General features: G+C 40.8%; 1 protein-coding gene across 6 annotated transcripts in view; it reads right to left on the reverse strand.

Annotated features, from left to right (window-relative positions):
- The window catches only part of gapvd1 (GTPase activating protein and VPS9 domains 1), a 33,949-nt gene that overhangs the window by 9,409 nt on the left and 5,185 nt on the right, over positions 1-19,355 (reverse strand). For 2 of the 6 annotated variants that reach the window (XM_063489018.1, XM_063489015.1), the window contains exons 2-17: positions 16,503-16,721; positions 14,609-14,876; positions 13,926-14,498; positions 13,750-13,833; positions 13,505-13,639; positions 12,145-12,337; positions 11,518-11,598; positions 11,191-11,214; positions 8,331-8,488; positions 7,923-8,049; positions 7,519-7,644; positions 7,230-7,403; positions 2,936-3,073; positions 1,588-1,722; positions 842-961; positions 139-216 (exon numbers count right to left, since the gene is read on the reverse strand). In XM_063489018.1, coding sequence (XP_063345088.1) covers positions 139-216; positions 842-961; positions 1,588-1,722; positions 2,936-3,073; positions 7,230-7,403; positions 7,519-7,644; positions 7,923-8,049; positions 8,331-8,488; positions 11,191-11,214; positions 11,518-11,598; positions 12,145-12,337; positions 13,505-13,639; positions 13,750-13,833; positions 13,926-14,498; positions 14,609-14,876; positions 16,503-16,687 — 2,599 coding nt within the window. In that variant the 5' untranslated portion in view covers positions 16,688-16,721. The remainder of the gene's footprint in view (positions 1-138; positions 217-841; positions 962-1,587; positions 1,723-2,935; positions 3,074-7,229; positions 7,404-7,518; positions 7,645-7,922; positions 8,050-8,330; positions 8,489-11,190; positions 11,215-11,517; positions 11,599-12,144; positions 12,338-13,504; positions 13,640-13,749; positions 13,834-13,925; positions 14,499-14,608; positions 14,877-16,502; positions 16,722-19,355) is intronic. The other 4 variants (XM_063489021.1, XM_063489020.1, XM_063489019.1 and 1 more) reach the window with 3 other exon arrangements.

Raw genomic sequence — 19,355 nt, forward strand, 5'->3', positions numbered from 1 at the left:
TATGTCCAGTAATTGGGGGTTGGAGTAAATTTTGCACAGCTCAAGCTGTTCTGCGATTCCATGACATTATGGCAGGGATTTAATGATACTCATTTTTAGCTCTCATTGGCTGTAGAGCATTCTGGGAGTGCAAATTACCTTCGGCGGTGGAGAGGGGATCAAACATGGCCAGCAAGGAATCAGCCTGTGAAGGTGGAGATGTCAGATGGTGTGCTCCTGAAAAGAAAAAAAAAACAAACAAAGATATAGAAGACTATTCATTACAGAGCCGCTGAAATTACAATGCACACCAATATTCATTTTTTAAATAGGCCAATTTAATCTCAAGTGGGCCAGACCAGTACATCCAATGCCTCCATATTTCAAAAAAGTAAGTGAAATTGGAGCAATATGTCATCGGTCTACTGCCATCTTACTTCAGTGTGGTATGGCAGGCTACAGGCCGTGACCCAGCCTCTGGCCCGGATGGAATCATTAGTCTTATCTCCACTCAACATATCCTAAATGACCTGCAACAAAATGTTCCTGATGTGATAAAGTGAAAATATTAGGGCGCTCTTCTCTGCACTTTCACATGTTGCAAAGCCACTGAGCAGGCTGGATTGGTTGGGCCAGTATATTATGAAGTGCTGGTTTATACTGTACCGTGGTCTCAAAAGTCGGCTCCCCAGCAAAGAGCATGCAACCCTTCAATATAACCTCAAGTCATATTTACAGTTTTAGGGAGCAAAACTCTGATTTACTTTGGTGACAGCTGTAAAAGTGACAGGGATAGATGGTGACCAGACAGACTCTAGACTGATGGTTTGGCCATCCTAGTGGGGATGTGACACACTCCTACCGTGGCCTGACTCCTCCCCATCTGGACTGGTCACAGAGTCCTTCCCTCCGAAGTCCGAGCTGCACTCTGACCTCAGATCCTCAATCTTGTTGGGGATATCTTCTGACGTTGCACTGATACCTGTGGCACCCCCCACACAAAACAGGTGTTTTGACATTCAGGACAAAAACAACTCAATATCACCTATGAAACAAGGTTTTTGGCAAAACTGCAAGTGCAATGGTTCTGAAACAAAAGAGGATATTTTTCTCTTTAGACTATGCTGTATGGTCTCTCTCAGCCGGGAACCCACTGGGACCTCTAAATTGGTAGCGTAAGCTCCCCGTGGGTTATGGGAAAGACACAGATAAGAGTGATCATCAGACGCATACTATCCATCGGCTGGATCCCGTGGGACGTTTTCCTGTGAGCTGAACCAGGAACGTCACCGCTGGCTCCTTAATCTAGGATACTACTTCATGCACGTCAACATAACACGTGCACCTGAGCCCATAGACAAGGTAATGAACATTAACCTCTGTGTCATACAGAAAAATTCACTTGGACCCCACTATGCTGGTAAGGACCCTCCTAACAACATGACCGCTCTTTCCACACCAGCAAGGAGAGTGTGAATGGTTTTATCTAACCCGAATTTAGCAACGACATTCCAGTAGAGAAACATAACAAAATGAGTCAAAAACAGAATGAGACCTTTCATAGTAAACAGAAGCCAATAAAGTAGCTTTAAGACAAGGTGTTTATACCTGAGACGACGCTGAGGCCCGGTGTGCTGGGTCTCGAGCTGACTTCTCTGACCTCGGTGTCATCTGAGGTGCTGCCGACTCCAGAGCAGCTCTCCAGCTCCTGCAGACGCTCCTCCTGCTTCAGGTCTGCGGCTTCTGCACATGAAAAAAAAACAGGGAAAAAATCTCTCTTATGAAAATGGCCACAAGAATCTGAACTTACTCAAGGCAGATTGCTGTGATGATAGTAATTTGCACTACCTTCTTTTGTACACATGGAAAAAGAAAAAGAAAACAACAAAAAAAACAAATAAAGCATACATGATCATGTCTTATAACTGCCAATCCAAACAATAAAGCTAGTATAGCCAATTCTGTGGCTACCCAACGGAGCAGTTGGGTCGAACCCTGAGGCTCCACACTACTAGCGGTACTCATTTGCATGCTCGTTAGTAATAATGTGTTGTTGAAGTGCTCTTCGGAGTGTAGTTTTCTGCTGCCTAGCCATGAAACAAGCGCTCTACTTGAAGCACGCCTCCGATCACGCCATTACAGAGAACAACAGGGGCGGCAAACGTAACAAAAAAAAAAAAAAAGCAATCAAGGCACTCATGCATGTCATTTCTGCACAGCACATATTGAAATGGTGTACTACTTCAATTAACATAAGGCCCGAGCTTTTTGAAGAAACACTGTTAATAAAGCTCTCGACTGACTTTCACAAAACGCTGGTTTTCAATAGAGGGACTCAAGCACGTAATCTCCCATTAACAAAAGGTTTGGTCTAAATGTTCAATTTGCAAGAACGGACTAAATATAATCTGTAACTTGTAATAATGCATTTGCCTTGCAAATACACCGTAACAATGTTAATGATGCTTTGACTGATTAGTGACACACAAACACACAACAAAAATGCACAAACCAGTTTCAGAGCAGTATCGTGCAAGTCGGAGCCAGATAAAGAACTGACACCATGTAAGCTGACTGAGGACAGCTGCTGTCCTTGCGCTTCCCTCCCCACTGCTCAACCACAGGTGCAAACACACCTGGTGGTCCCTCTAAGGAAACCCTAAGCTGCCTTTTACTGGCACTGGCAGATCTGCCCTGAAAGACAAGCAAGTGCATACAAATATGATGACAGATGCACGTGCACATTTTTGGTATGAATGCAGTGCAACCACACCTGGTGTCCCTTCCCCCCACCCTTCCTTACTATATGGAAGAAACATAAATATACTGCATGCATAAATAATCACACATGTGAATGCAAACGCACACTTGAGACCTATAAGACAATACCCAATGAGGATGAGTGTGAAAACAAAAGGACACTGGAACAGCAGAATAAACCCTGGCTTCCCCCCACCTGAGTCACTAGGCAGGACCTCTACACTCCAGGCCTCGCTTGTGGTCTCTGAGATGGTGGAACCATAGGGGTCCAGCAGAACTGAACCCGTGCCAGGAAGACACAGCAGGCTGCCGAGCATATTTTCCGCAGCTGCCCCTGAGAACAGAGAAAGAGAAAAAGACAAAGAGTTAACCCCTTCAGGAGTGGGAAAGTGTATTTGGCATGATGAATGACTTACTTGTCAGTGCTATTAAGTCGATCAGTTCATGAAATAATTGTATCTATATTCACTCCATGACAGTTCGTTATGGAGAGAAATTTGCCTCAAAAGGGTTGCAGATGCATACGATATGATCCACAAGCATATACTGAGATTTGCAAATGTGTGCAGTGATTTGTGTGTAACTTAAAGCCCAGATGTCCCAGTTTTACACTGGAACTGAACGCAGCTTACATTTGTGGAATTGTGCAAAAATGGTCGCGTTAAATTTGTCTCAAAACCCCACGTAGGCATGCGACGTGACGTGATCTGTGCGTATGAGGCAATTCGTCCACATGTATTAAAGGTTATGTGAACGAGCGAGAGAGAAGTTGTGTGTAGTTTTAGACATGTGTACGCACAGAAATGCTTATAAAGGTAAAATTATCAGATTCGTAAACGAAACTTAATAAACTGTGTGGAAATGATCAGTATGTATTCAGATCGCTTTATCCTTGTGGATCATATCGTATGCATCTGCAACGCTTTTGAGGCAAATTTCTCTCCGTCATTAATGTACTGATTTGATGTGTAAACATTCAATAAAAATAAATAAATCTTCAGGTCTGACTTTCAAACAACAGCAAAAAGGCCAGAGATAAGCAAAAATACTAGATAAACCACTCACTCGCAGAAGGGGGTTCAGAAGCAGTGAGCTTTGCACACAGAGAGGTCACATGCATTCCATGCTGGGACCCACAGGCACGTGCACCACTGTGCCAAAGGTCAGGGGTTAATAGTAATATCTCACCCTGCCCTGGCCTCTGGGGCCATGACTTTGAGCAGTTGATTAAGCCTAGCATTATTCACAACCAAATTACTGCTTTGTCTACACTCCTGCAAAGTCCTCAGCACAGCGTCCCCCTCCATCTCCGCTTGAGAAGCCGTGGCTTAACAAGGCGGAAGAATGCAGAGGCGAGGGAAAAGAGCTAGCAGGTGTGAGTGGGAGTGGGCGTCCAAGGCTCATGACCAGAAAGTCAACCTGTGGTAGCTGTGCCCCTGGTACGAAATGCTTCCACTTCGTGGCACACGCGTGGCATGAGCTTACATGCGTGCCAGCACCCAGGCAACAGTGTGTGCTGCTGTTGGCGGGGGCAGGGCTCTCATTGGCAGTGGGAGAGCTCTACCCCGCTGTCCGTGTTTACAGTCTTCAAGGTAGGGGCGCAGAGTACTTGTCTTTCAGGTGGATGATTAAATGAGTGGCACAACAAGAAGTGAAACAATTAGAATTTCTGCCTCATTATCATGGTAATCTTATCAGTGGGATAATGAGGTATTAATGGATATTTAATGTGCATCTCATAACCCAATCCCTTGGAGAAAACACATAAGGAAATCGCTGTAAATTCACTTAATGATGGAAAAGTCCCCCAACGCCATATTCCGAAGAATGAAAAATGGTGGATGCAAATGAGAAGGAACCAAGGTCAATAAGACTGCAGGGACTGAGTGAATGTCAGAGACAGAGAGAAAGAGAGCGAGAGAAATGGGCAGGGAAAGGATGTGAACAAAAAAGACCGAGAGAAAGAAGACAGGAAGATGAGGGGCTGAATAGGAAGAAGACTCAAATATTATCTCTACAGCTGGTTTAAAATTACATTAACCTGTTTTTTTTTCCCAACCCATCTTTCTCTGTCACACTTTTGGCTCAACAAAGTGCAGAAACTGAATCATCCTACGTATTAGCATTAGTGCTGGGCGATATGGAAAAAATATTTATCACGATATGAATTCTTTTATATCACGATAACGATATATATCACGATATACCACCTGACCTGTGGTCATCTGGAAAGTATGCAGTCTGTAAACAGCGAGTGGAGAGGGTGCAGTCTTTGTTTTGAGTTACCGTAAAGCATGTCGCAAATCCGGGTGCACTTAAAGCAGCACCATGTCGCAAAACCACAAGCGAGAGTTTCTTTGCGAAAAATATCATTTTTTTATACTTTATTTTCTCTTGCATAAAGTTCAGAGTATGTATAGTGAGAAGACAACACTAATATATTTGCCACAGGCTATTTAACCCTTTAAGACCAACCATAGAACCAAGTCCGCCAGAGCTTATCTTTACATTTTACATGCTGCAGTGCCATTTGTGGGAGCATTTCAAGTTGCTATACATCAATACAACCGTTATAGCCCAAATTTTAATAATATGTATGCATTAAGTCCATAGAAACTACATAAATTGCAAAAAAGTGTAATAAACTACAAAAAAATTGAAAATCGTTTTTGTTTTGTTTTTTACATATATTTCTAGTTAGAGAAATTTAAGAGGCTTATCCCTCAAAACTGTAAATACAAAAAAGTTGCACAAAATAGTTTCCAACCACAAGAAATTTATTTTGAGTGTCTTCATAGTTTTTTACGGGGCGATCGTGGCTCAAGAGTTGGGAGTTCGCCTTGTAATCGGAAGGTTGCCGGTTCGAGCCCTGACTCGGACAGTCTCGGTCGTTGTGTCCCTGGGCAAGACACTTCACCCGTTGCCTACTGGTGGTGGTCAGAGGGCCCGGTGGCGCCAGTGTCCGGCAGCCTCGCCTCTGTCAGTGCGCCCCAGGGTGGCTGTGGCTACAACGTAGCTTGCCATCACCAGTGTGTGAATGTGTGCGTGAATGGGTGAATGACTGGATATGTAAAGCGCTTTGGGGTCCTTAGGGACTAGAAAAGCGCTATATAAATACAGGCCATTTACCATTTACCATTTATGTTTGAGATACACTAATTTTAATACACTACAGGAAAAATGAAAATAAATATTATAATGCAAATTTGCAAAAAAACAGCATGTGCATCAAAATAAACTATTTCCAACAGTGTAATTTGACTTCTAAGCATCCCAGAAAGGATACAGAAAAGCATAAAGTCAAACATGATTTTTAAAAACACCAACATAGGCTTTGAAGGTAAAAAACTAAATTTTCCGCGAAAAATGACGTCACTTCCGGTTTCGGACAGGTATCGCGGACATGCGATAGTTCGCGCTGACTTATATTCCAACGTAGGAAGTGTTATGAACAGCTGATCGGATCAGCAAAGCCTGTTTCTGGAATATTATGTTTTTGTTGCCGCAAGTCTGGAATATTATGTTTTTGTTGCTACAAGTGCTTTTTATGCAATTTTTGCAAAGCTATATGTGGAAGGAAACCGTGACCTAGGGCAAGCTAATGGAATAAGATGTAAGTACAACTCCTACGGTTTCATATGCAAAAACAATTATTGCGCTACCTTACGTGGTTCCAGTTCTACAGGGATTTAAAAATAGTTAGGCAAAACGGAGTGTGCCTGCTCTGACCGGTTGTAAAGGGTTAATGATATATTTTATGTAATAATTTATAAAATTAGGGTTAGAAACGATAGAAACGATAGAAGACAAATGGCACGATAGACACTTTTCTATCGTCCACACGATATATATCGTCATATCGCCCAGCACTAATTAGCATACTATAATAACACATGTACTTATCAACCACTGTTTTTGTATTAACTTCATCTTCATTTATTTTTTACTTCCTTCTCCCTGCCAGGCAAAGAATTAAAGGATAACAGCACAATCAATAAAATCCATGAGTCGGTTGCAGTACAGTGAAAGAATATCATACTCTATATCAATATCCTATATTTTAATATAGATTCAGGATAAAGAATTATCAACACCAACTATTATTTAGCTGTTTCCGTAAATCTGAAATACAAAAAGATCAAATTCCTTTCCTTTAGTTTAAAAACAGTTCTCACTGGGGACCTATATTTCCACCCTTCAGTATATTTGACTAACAAAATAATTATTTATGGATCTTACAGACTAAAATGAGCAATATCTTCACAGAAACTGAACTGACTAAAAGATTTTTTCTATTTGATGCTATTTCACCCAAAACCACAAAGTGATGACATTTCCCTGAATCAACTTCATAAACAAAGTCCCTGTGGTAAGCAATTCATGACTGGTTCTGATAAAATATGCAGTGATCGCATGGGATCTGTACGCCCGTTCATTTGCCTATTGATCAATGAATGTCTACAAATACGCGACCCAAATCGACGACCCACCTGCTATTTCCTGTAGCCGATCTTCGTCCATATTGGGGTCAAAGTCACTGCCGAGCACGTCGGTGCTCCAGGTTTCACTGACCGTTTCGGAGATGTCCCGGTCATCTGTCAGACCCATCATGTCTCTGATTTCAAATTTGCGTAGTTTGTCATCGAGGTTGTCCTGTGTCGTGGCTGAAATCAAGATAAGGTCCTGTCAGACACTTTGTCTGTTTATAGATGACTGCTGTATCTAAAATCCTCTAAACCTCTACAACTAAACTATACATTCAGAAACACACATGCATACCCTGTTCATGCTCCAAAAGCTGCAGGGCCTCTACCCCGTTGCTCCCTGATGGGCCAGCTCCCAGCTCAGAAACAGACTCTCCCTCCAGGTCCAGAGATGACACAGAATTAGAACGATTTGAAGGGCCTAAAGTTAAGAATAAATACATATATTTTAGAAAGTGAAGACATGCAAGGTCAACAGGTCACTCAGTCAGCAGTTCAGTAAACTAAAGTACAGCATATTTTAGCCCAGACCACTTATGTTGTTTTGCTACAGTATACATTTTTTAACCTGGGAAAAAGTGCTTTTCTCCAAATCTAAACATGATACTCTAAAATCTCTTTCAGAAATCCTTCATATTTTAAAATTTAGAAGGAAAACATAGCTACAACATATGTCACGTCATGGCATTCCAGACTGACCCTCTGAGATTCCTTCCAAGTTGTCACTGCACAGAGAGAAGCGCAACGTTTTGTCTGGTTTTCCATGCAGCTTAGTATCATCAGCATGGCCATCCACCTGGGCCCCATCAGCCATCTGATTCAAAACCTAGAGGGTAGTATATGCAAAAATATTACTTAAGATCAGCTGTAAACTTGGGTTAATACTGCTCTTTTTTCCTAGAGGTATTCATTTACTGAGTAAAAGCAGAAGGTCATATTTAGATAAGGGAGTTTGTTTTCTGTGAGATCTGTGGTATCTTGCGTAACACTGCAAGAACACACAAGTTACGGTAAACTGGAAGAAACATTCTCTAGGTAACCATACTTCCCTTTACTGACAGGAAAAACAATATATTCAACTGAATTTATTGCATGAAGTCACATTACCTCATTCTCTGACATCATCCCAGGGACAGTCTGAGGACCAGTTCCCAATGAAATTACCAGCACCTCCTCTGGTACCAGCTCCTGTAGGGACTCTTGGGAGCTGGCCTCTGCCTCCCCCTCCTGGGCTATGTTGGAACGGCTCCGGCTTCGAGCAGATGCTGGTTGGTGGGTTGAAGGAAACAGGAAAGGGAACTGTGTTATTTTTACCTTTTTTTTCCCCTTTTATAGTCACAAATAAGGAATCTGTTTTTAAACCAAAACAACATCAACCAAAGAGCATGTGTGAAAATGAACAGCAGTAGGCAGGAGCTGAAAAGCAGACTCAGATTCAAGTTCTATGTAAGCTGAGCTCAGCGTCATAGTCATCTGCAGGTAGCTACACACCCGTGTGACATATAAGATTAGTTTATATCAAGCGTGACAGTAATTTGCTACAAAACACAAGGTTAGTGCTGATTATGTATAAAGTTATCCTTTACAAATCAGAAATATTATTTTAATATATTCAGCAGTTTACTGATTAAGATGTTAAGATACGGACAGATGTGAGTTTTATATGAAGGCTTAGCTCATCATGCCACTCAAAAAAAAACAAAAAAACAATACTGCTGTACTGTTTAATTATGTCGACAGTTCTACTGCTAAGAGAGTGTCGCACAAACTTGTTACACAACAATCTTATTCAGACATGTCAAAGAAAAACATTTCAAGAACTTCCTGAAAGTGTATCTTTTGCTGATGGCTCACATGTTAATAAATGGTGTGTCCAATTATGTGCAAGGGTGTAAATAAATTAAGGAGGTCGTATCTGCTGATAGTGCAAGTTAAAGAATTGCACCATTGAGCCCATAATTTGCTGTTTCACATTACTTTAGAGTTGACAGCTATTTTATATTTGTATCATTTCTCATTCTGCCACAGGTTCATAACAGAGTGGCGGCAGTATTTTGTAATTAATGTGGCATCGTTCACGTCCCGTTGTTGATCCATGACTTTAGTTCATAGACTCTGTGGCTATTTTTATGTCTTACTATAGTTCAAAATTTTGGTAAGAAGGATGAAGAAAGCCATGCTTTGTGATGTGGCTAACTTGAAACTGACAAGTCGAGATCACATAAGCATGCAGTGTTTCTCGGTGTTATAGTTCATGACATCTGGTCTTAAAAGCTTCAGCCTCCAAGACAGGTCTTTGCAAACTGATGGTTGAAGTCATGATGGTTATGTAAATCTTTTATATGCAGATACCGACATTCATTCTCATCATAATGACTTTGAGAGTCATGAAGACCTGGTTTTTATGGTCTCTACAAGTACAGCAGAGTCTATAACCTGCCCCAAAGGCCACGCTTCACAAGCTGGTATAATAGGTTCGCCGCCACCTTTTTGTTTATTCAATTAGAGCTACTCTGTTCATACACATCCACCCAAGTTGTTAGACTCATATTGTCCAGTTGGAAAAAATCGTCCAACCATCAGCTTATTAACATGCAACAATCTCCAAAACTAACAAACTCACTGTTTTAATTTTAAATTACCAATACTGAAACACAGTGCACTATGTATATTCAAATACCAAATTACCTGCTTTTCACTGTTTAAAGATAGCAGGCTGAGTGCACTGTAGCACGAGTAGCACTTGACATACACACTTAAAAAGACAACGAAGGGTCTAACATATTTTACCTGCTTTTTAGTTTTTAGTAACTATAACGTCATGCATATATTCTTTAGTTCGTGCACTGGAAACGAGCACAGGTCTTAAAATAGATTTAAGATTCTACAGTATCGCTTGACACCTGATATTCCATCTCAATGGAATTTTCCAAACAACATTACACACAAATGAAAGATATTAGGCCATATGGCATTCACCCTGGATTGCATTTGTCTTTGCAAAACAAGTGCTTTTATCAATAATTCTCCCATAAAAGCAAAATGAAATTGAAACAGGAGAAACGAATGGTGGCAAAAGTTTCGAGGAGCCAATATAATCAAGCTAAGCCCTAATTAATACAATTAATTTCACCTGTGTGAGAAACCAACTATGGCATCAAAGTATGAGATTATAAGAAGACATTGTAATTAAGGGTGTGAGTGACTAGTCGACTAGATGGCTAATCATTACTATTATCATCAGTCAGTACCAGACATACTAGTCATTTAATTGTTAACAGTTCACAACTGATGCTCAATACAAAGTGTTGTGGCCTAAATGTTATGCAGCCATCTTCCACCAGGGGGAGCTGCAATCCTGACATCGTCATAGAGGTTCTCACCACCCGGATAAGAGGAAGAAAATAAATAGATGATTTATTTTTGGTATTTTAGATTTTAACCTTTTTTCAGATGGTTGTCACAAATTATAGAATAATGTGCACCATTTATAAGGCACAGCAGAATGCACCACACTTTTCAGTAGCAATTTATTAGTTTTTTAGATGTTATTTTGTATTTTAACACAACAACATCTTTTGTAGCAATGCGTTTATAAGTCATATTTAACACCAGTTCATTTTAATTGTTTGTGGGGGGAGTTTCCAGACTTCTGTGTTGTCTGTTTGTTCATAATACATGATGTGAGGTACCACACTTGAGTCATTGTTGAAGAATGTGATTAAACTCAAATGTCTTTCTTAGACACTTTTTGGCATTGTCTATTAAACAGTCTTCAAATTTAACTTGATATCTGAGTGTTTCTAAGTTATACTGGTCGGTTAGCCGAATTTTATTTGTTATTTAGCCGACTATGAAATTAGTCACCATGAACATCCTTAACTGTAATAGTTTCTTCTTTAGCTTAGTCCAGCTGAGGTATAAACCAGAAGGGGAAAAGGTGAAACATAGATTTTCCCCACTCTACCTGGTAATGAATAGCCATATTCCGCTGATTAAGGAAGCAAAGAAACAGGGGGGGAAGAAAACAAAAACAAAAAACGTATAAAACAAAATGAGTGGAATAACATCTTAGCTCTAATAATCAGCCAAAGCACTGTGAAGGGCAAAGCAGGCATGTTGAGAGCACAACGACAACAGCAATGCTAGGTAACAAGTTGTGCGGCAGCGTGGTTACTGTGCAGCTTGGAGCGTGAACCAATGTCTTATGAGTGTCATCTAACATAAAGCTGAGAGAAGCCACAGATATGAGGGTTAGGTTCTCGTCCACTAACACGACTGACAGGCTACCCACCAAAAGGGGTTACTAATGGAATGTGTGCAGACAGGGTGGTGGTTGTGGGGTCCCAGGATGTTATAGCAGCTAAGTGTTGTCCTGGTCATTCATTGGCAGCACAGGAGGAAAGGAAAAGGACAAGGTAGGGAGTTGGAGACAGAATACAGAGTATCTGAGAATTCAAAGTAGTCCAAGTAGTCAAGATTGAGTAAATAAATGCACAAGTGATTCATTTCTAATTAAGGCGAGTTGCTACAGAATCATTTGTCTTGAAAATGGTAATGAAGGTAATCTATGCATCTTTTCCATCCATTCCAATTAAAATTAGTTCATTTATATTTGGTAATTTAATTGGTTGTCATTTCTCTAATAGAGCCTCAATCCAGGCCATACTAATTATCTTTATAACAAGCTAAGAAGTAGCTCATTAGCTTCTCATAAAATACAGGCTTTCACTAGCTATCACCGTTCAACTCTAATTGTTTACTTTGCCTCTCATTAGACAAACTTTAGACTTATATCTTCTAGTCCTTGTATCAAATTGTGATGTTTTATCAAGCCAAAACTTTTTAAGATCATGTACACCTGTGCATACAGTCTTAATAACCAGAGTCACAGAAGGACAGGTGCTGTGGAGAAAGCTACCTATAGGAAGTCTGTTCTTCTTGTTGGCAGGAGTAGTAGCTGGAGAGAGCTGAGGGGTGTTGGATGGAGTGAGCTCCAGGCTGTTGCTCTTAACAGTCCGAGACTGAGGCACATTGGCCAGCAGGGTCTCCAATGCCATGTGCTCCTCCTCTCTAAGGTGGTCCCCTGCCATCAAGCCTCGAACAAACTCCACCTAGAGTTGCAAGGAAAACAGTCTCGAGTTACCAGGACTTCTTCATAGGTAATATGTAAGACATGGTTTGATCCTTAGCCACAATTACAGGCCATGGAAAATGACTACACCGTTTTCATGTGTTCGTGGAACGCGTGAGTACTAACTGGAAGCGCAGACTGGAATAAGTTACTTAAATTCTGCACTAATGACTTCTTCAGAAGCTACTTTGAGCCAGCTGTCCCAATTAAACAGACAAAATTAGAAGTGCAGAGAGGTGCCCCTCAGTATATATTTAAGTACAGACATATAAAATCTGATTTTGGACTAAGAATGCACTTCTCCAGATAAGGTTTTTCATAAGACATTCAAGGAAGCAATGATGCACAAAGCTGGAAAACCCCACAAAAGCATGTTAAGAGCTTCATTAATTCACAGAAAGACAAATTACAGAGAAACTTAAAAACTGGCACTAAGCTTCTTGATACCACTAAAGCTTGATTTAGATTTCTGCAGGGAAATTTACTTTAGAATTTAAAAGTTACTAATATAAGTTACTCCGTTTCCAGCTTTGAGAAATTGCTCAGCTTTGCTCAACGAACAAATGTTTGTGTATGAATAGTTTAGCCAGATTGTATTTATTTATAAGCCTCCGATCAAGATCAGAGCACATTATATCTATCAAAAAGGAAGTCCTCACAGTCCTTAGAACCTGAAGAGTAAGCAGGAAGTAGAATGTAGCATTTTCCAAGATCATCCGATTGATCTCAAAGGCGAGTTTGGATTTGTCAAAGTTCTTTGGAAACCTAAACTGGTTCCCAGTGTGGAATTACACACAGCTCCAGTTCATCTACAAAGTTATTTTTGCAGTGATTGGAGTAAATGACCGCACCTAGCTTTCATACTAAAAGGCATTTGATCTGTTTTATGATCTTGAATAAACGTCAGTGTATTAATGCATATCCCATCAAGTCAGACAGAGCTATATGTAGGCTACTTAGAACAATTTCTCTAATACATTAATTAGAGCCATCTCATCCTGCTATTGGCTTTCAAGTACCTTCGAGTGGCTCAATAGAGTAGCTAAATTTTCGAAATTTGATAACATACCAACGATTAACCTGCAAGTACTTTGTTTTTGTCAAAACACATAACAGGGACATATACTGTAACTGTAAAACAGCCTACCAGAGAAAGCAGCTGATTATGAGTAACATAGACTGCAGTCCTACTGAGGCCTTCTAGAAGATTCATTGAGGACATGGGTGGGGTTTCAACTGCTCTTCCGCCAATCACCACATCCAGAAAAGCAGCAACACAACTCTGCCAAACAGAGACCCAGAAAACACATCTTAGTACATAAGGCCCCTCATTTTTTAACCCCAAAAACCCAAACAAAAAACACATTACTCTGTTTACAGAAACAGACCTACCTTATCAAACTTGGACAAACTGCTTTTCCGCCTTGGGTCTGCATCATCGTCGGCCATTGCCAACTGCTGCAAAAGTTGCCCCACCTGTATGGCAAAACAAAAACATTGTAATCCCATCCACAACAGAATGGCCGTGTATATGACATTACAAAGAGAAAACGTGCTGCGCCACTTGCCTGCATTAAATTGAAGCGAGCCACTTCATTGATCGGTGCGTCTGAGATAATGCCATACTGCTCTGGGTTAACTATAGCTGGACAAATGAAGCAGGTCAGCAGCAGATCTGTACACATGGTGCGCACCTCTCCCACCTCAAGACGCTCTACGCATGACAAAGTCTTGTACATCTGGGACACGATCCAGCGCAGGCTGTGAGGAAAGCAGTAGGTGTTCTGCTTCAAGTAACCGATAAACTTGTTGACCAGAGCGACCAGCTTGGCTTCGTTCGCTTCGACAGCTGCCTGCACCCTCTGCTTGTAGCCCTCAGAGCCTTTCTCTCCGTAGCGCTCTTGCTGGGCCGGAGTGAGGCGCTCCGTCACCTTGGCTGGGTCTGTTTCCAGGTGGTCCTCATCTTCAACCAGAAGCTGCATAATAGGTTCGTGTAGGGTGGCAGTGAGGAAGAGCTTGGCGGAATAAAGGCCCTCGGAGAAGAGCTTGAACAGTATGCTGAAGGCACAGGTTCCCCGTCGGAGTAAACGACGAGGGTTGTCACTTTCCTTCAGCTCAAACTCTATCAAGTACCGCAACACCTGGTAGTTGGAAAGAAAGACGGATGAACCAGATGAAAATCTCTTATCTCACTGAAAACCTATGAAACTGTTACTAATGTGTAACAGCAGAAGCAGGTGGGATCACTGACCTGTAGTAGGTAGCTCTCATCCTCCTGCATGATACAGTTGCCATAAAGTGAAGTGAAGACTGTATATATGGCACCTTGAGTGTGCTCCTGGTTCAGCCTCTCTCCTGCCACCAAGCAGGACGCAACCAGCCGGGGATTATCCCTCAACCTGGCCAAGAACTCTCCATAGATTGTTTCATGAAAGCCCAGAGTCTTGTAGCCATCAATAAACTGTGTATCTTCCAACATTTTGGCATGTTGGCAGCATTCAGCCGGAGAGGCCTCCGCACTGTGGAACAGAGTTGTGTCATTACCACATTTTATAGAATTCCTTCCACCAACATCAGTTTTAATCTTTCCATTTTTTCCTCCCTAAAAAGACCGAACTCAACTAAAAGTTAGTAGAATTGCACTAAAATCCTCACCCCCCACCAAACCCTGTGGCTTGTCATGTCTTCACAATGTTGTGCTGTGGACATTTATGTGCTTTTTGTGCAGAGGAGTTTTTTTTGTTTCCTGTTCTCATGCTGTCCTACCATGGAAGCACAGCATGAGTAGGGGTCTCTTTTTTTCTCTTGTACTTTCCCATTGTAATGTACATTTCAATGTTTTTTTTTCTCTAACGCTACCAATCTCCGACTTGTATCCCCATGTAATGTCTGTGATGTGTGTGTATGGTCGGGGGGGGTCCCATTTCACTGCAGGGCAACCTGCATGTGACGAATAAAGCTTTGATTGATTGATTGATTGATTGATTGATTGATTGATTGATTGATTGATTGATTGAAAATGTTTGCATCTAGCTTCGTTTTACTTACCAATCTGGCTAAAATGTCTTTCTGCAAACCAAGTCAAATCTTGGAAATGCCCAACTTTCCTTAACCCTTTAAAGCCGGTCGGAGCGGACACGCTCCATTTTGCGTAACTATTTTTAAATCCCGGTAGCACTGCAACCACGTAAGGTAGCGCAATAATTTTTTTTGCATATGAAACCAGAGGAGTTGTACTTACATCTTATGCCATCAGCTTGTCCTAGGTCACAGTTTGGTTCCACATATAGCTTTGCAAAAACTGCATAAAAAGCACTTGCAGCAACAAAAACATAATATTCCAGAAACACGCTTTGCCGATCCGATCAGCTGTTCATAACACTTCCTACGTCCATCAGCGTGAACTATCGCACGTCCGCTATGACCTGCCCGAAACCGGAAGTGACGTCATTTTGCGGAAATGTAGTTTTTTATCATCGGGGCCTCATGAGCCTATACTTGTGTTTTTAAAAGTTATGTTTGACTTTATGACTTTCTGTGTCGTTTCTGGGATGCTTAGGACTCATATTGCACTGCTGGAAATAGTTTATTTTGATGCATATGATGCTTTTTTGCAAATCTGCATTATAATTTGTTTTTCGTTTTTCCTGCAGTATATGACAATTGGTGTATTTCAAAAATAAAACTATGAAGACACTTAAAATAAATTTCCTGTGGTGGGAAACTAGTTTGTGCAACTTTTTTGCATTTACAGTTTTGAGGGATAAGCCTCTTAAATTTCTCTAACTAGAAATATATGTTAAAAAAACAAAAACGATTTTCAATTTTTTTGTAGTTTATTGCACTTTTGTGCAATTTATGTAATTACTATGCACTTAATGCAGACATATTATTAAAATTTAGGCTGTAATGGTTGTATTGATGTATAGCAACTTGAAATGCTCCCAAAAATGGCACTACAACATGTAAAAATATAATATAAGCTCTGGCGGACTTGGTTCTATGGTAGGTCTTAAAGGGTTAACTCTCCCCCAAATAAATTGTAATTTTTACACTGCTGTCTGCGTATAGGTTAAAAATACAAAATATTAGGGACCTTTCTCTTATTCGCCAACAATACAGTGAATCGTGACAGTAGATCTAACCTAGTGAGAATGAGACGATCAAGGTTGATGCGCTGCTGCTTTGCGATCCATGCAGCACGGTACAGCCTCTCAGCCGTCTTCAGCACATCACTGTTGAGCCTCTGGATCAGCTGCTTCTCTGACGCCACATACAGCCGCTCCTGCTTCAGGTGGTGGGCCAGAGTGTGGATATCTGGCTTCACCATCTTCAACGGCTCACTCAGGCAGAGAGGCAAATGACTGGAGCATGAAAGAGACAAGATGGAATGGAAACAACGTAAATCGGTATAGTATGGGGAACTAAAACTAAATAGATCTAAAAACAAAAAAAAAAAACCTTTTATCAACCGTGACATCAACAAGAGAAAAGTTTCTATCAGGGGAACTGCACTGATTTCACACACAGAAGTTTCTGATATTTCAGTCACAGTTGTGTCACAAGGGCACATTGGTAGGAGGAAGTGAGAACTCAGCAGGCAGGGTCCAATAAAATGATGCTATTGGTTTTATTAAATACTGTTTGCCACACATGTTACATTTTATTCAGTTCCTGTAAGTCTCAACTTTGTGAAAGTGAAGGATTAAATTCCTGGAAAAACTATAAAGTGCTGAAACTGAAAGGATTTACCTTTTCCTTTTTTTATGTTTGTTTTGTTTTTTTTAAACAAACAAAATGGAGAAACTGTCTTTTAGTCACTTTTTGGGCAGTTATTGTAACCTTCTACCACAGGCAACCGTGCTGTTGGAGGGTCAAGTATATGTATGAAATGAAGTATATGTAGAAAGTAGTATTCTAATGGTTTGCAATTGTTCTATAGCAGACTGTTTTCTCTCTAAAGAATTGGCTTAATATGGGGTATGATCAAAAAGTTCTGGGAATCGGCCCCCGAGAAGAAGAAAAACAACACTTGGTTTAAATTTGGCTGACCTCCACTATAGGATCCTCTTCTTGAGCATCTCAAGGTGGCAGTCAGTCCTACTGCTATCTAGATTACTCCCTGGAAGTATTGCTCTGTCCTCTTGATCTTGCACCTCTATGATACACACTGGATCCCCTCCACTGTGCAAAAGGCAACCTTTCAGCTAGATTCATTTCATTTTATGCAAGTGGACAAAGTCACAGGGAGCCAAACCTGACTTGTAGGGTAGGTGATGAGCCAAAAAAAAAAAAAAAAAAGGTAGAGCAGGGCGATATGACCAAAAATATTTATCACGATATACATTTGAAAATTTGCGATAACGATATGACTGGCGATATAACTGACACTAGACAAAATACTTTACAACTCCACAACTTTATTAGTGCCCCCCAAAAAAACAACATCAATGTATTTTCACTTTAATGCACATAAACAGCTGCTTGTTTAAGTTATATAAAAATGTAACAGTGCAAATGCAAATTCCTTGCTGACAGTTTAACCAAAAGGCATTTCCAGTGGAAACTGGCCGACATATCCTCAGCATAACCATGTATAATATCCACAAAACTTAAAAAGAGGTTATACACACACAATACGGTAATATTATGTTAAAGCACAATACGTATCACTCCGCGAGGCTCCTGCCTACGATAGCCGTAATGCTCCGACAATCCATCAAGCGGTGCAGCTGGGTAGCTTAGCAAAGTCGTACTGAAACATTTGACAGATTTTCGAGTGCCGTGTACCACATAAAATCGTTTCGAGGTCAGTAAACACAACCAGAGTTCACACATAAGGCACACGGGATTATAAGGGGCACTGTCGATTTTCAGAAAAATCAAAGGATTGATTTTAAGTGTGCCGTATTTTCCAAAAAACACGGTAATAACGACAGCCCGCTAGCATGCTCTACCAAAAATGTGCTTTGTTGTGTATCTGAGGGACGAAAGCTAAACCAGTTCCACACCACTGAAGTTGCAGCATTTTTACAAACCAGTTCTGGTTCATCCGTTTCATTCAACCATCCGCTTTTGCCCTTCTTGTTCTCCGTCGCTGCCATGCTTTTTCCGCCATGTGCGTATGAAAACAAAGGCACTGCGCATGTGCGTTTTACCCATATTCTATCGCAATATTTCATTTTCTTATCGTTGCCCAACATTATACCAGTATTACCGTGAACGGTATGATATGGCCCGGCCCTATATTGAGGTCCAAATTTCAATGCACGGTGTGCCAGTACACAATGGCTATGACCAGAGACCCAGTTCACACCACCAGTGATGAACCTTCACTCAAATTTGGGTTATTTTGAAATAAGTTTATGTTTGACCTCTATGTATTTTGAGATCCTTGGTTAAATAATTGCAGAGTACACAGTACAGGTAGCCCTAACAGAACTTTCAACAGTCCTAAAAGTGGTCCAAAGATGCACAAGGGGTTGACCTTGAAGGAGAAAATTTTAAATCTGTTTCTTTTTTCCCCTCATGGGCAGATTCCCAGAAAATTAAGATCACACCACATACTACATTGTTCATGATGGTTACATCATACAAGGAAAATGATCATTTGCATTCAGTGTGTTTTGCAGACTGGCCCAGTGACAACTGCAAAAGCAGGCTTTGTCACAAGCTACAGAGCAGAAAATGCAAATCATTCTTCCTTTGCCACTCATACACAGCCAAAACACATAATCCAAACAGAATGCGTGAAATTTGAATGATTTCTTCCTTAATTCTATCCACAAAAGCCTCTTTGTGTCTGGTTGCAAACATTAAAAAAAACGATTAAAATAAGGAGTTCAGGCACTGGGAGGAGAAGAAGAATAAGACTAATGGAGAAAACTGCCTTAAAAGCAGGAATGACTGCAGGGCAGCGTCACTGCTCGGAAGATAACAGACAACTACAACGTTAGAGCTGGTACACCAGGCAAATCAAATTGGTTATGCAGACTTAT

The sequence above is a fragment of the Pelmatolapia mariae genome, linkage group LG12 (genome assembly GCF_036321145.2).
Source record: "Pelmatolapia mariae isolate MD_Pm_ZW linkage group LG12, Pm_UMD_F_2, whole genome shotgun sequence".
NCBI lineage: Eukaryota > Metazoa > Chordata > Actinopteri > Cichliformes > Cichlidae > Pelmatolapia > Pelmatolapia mariae.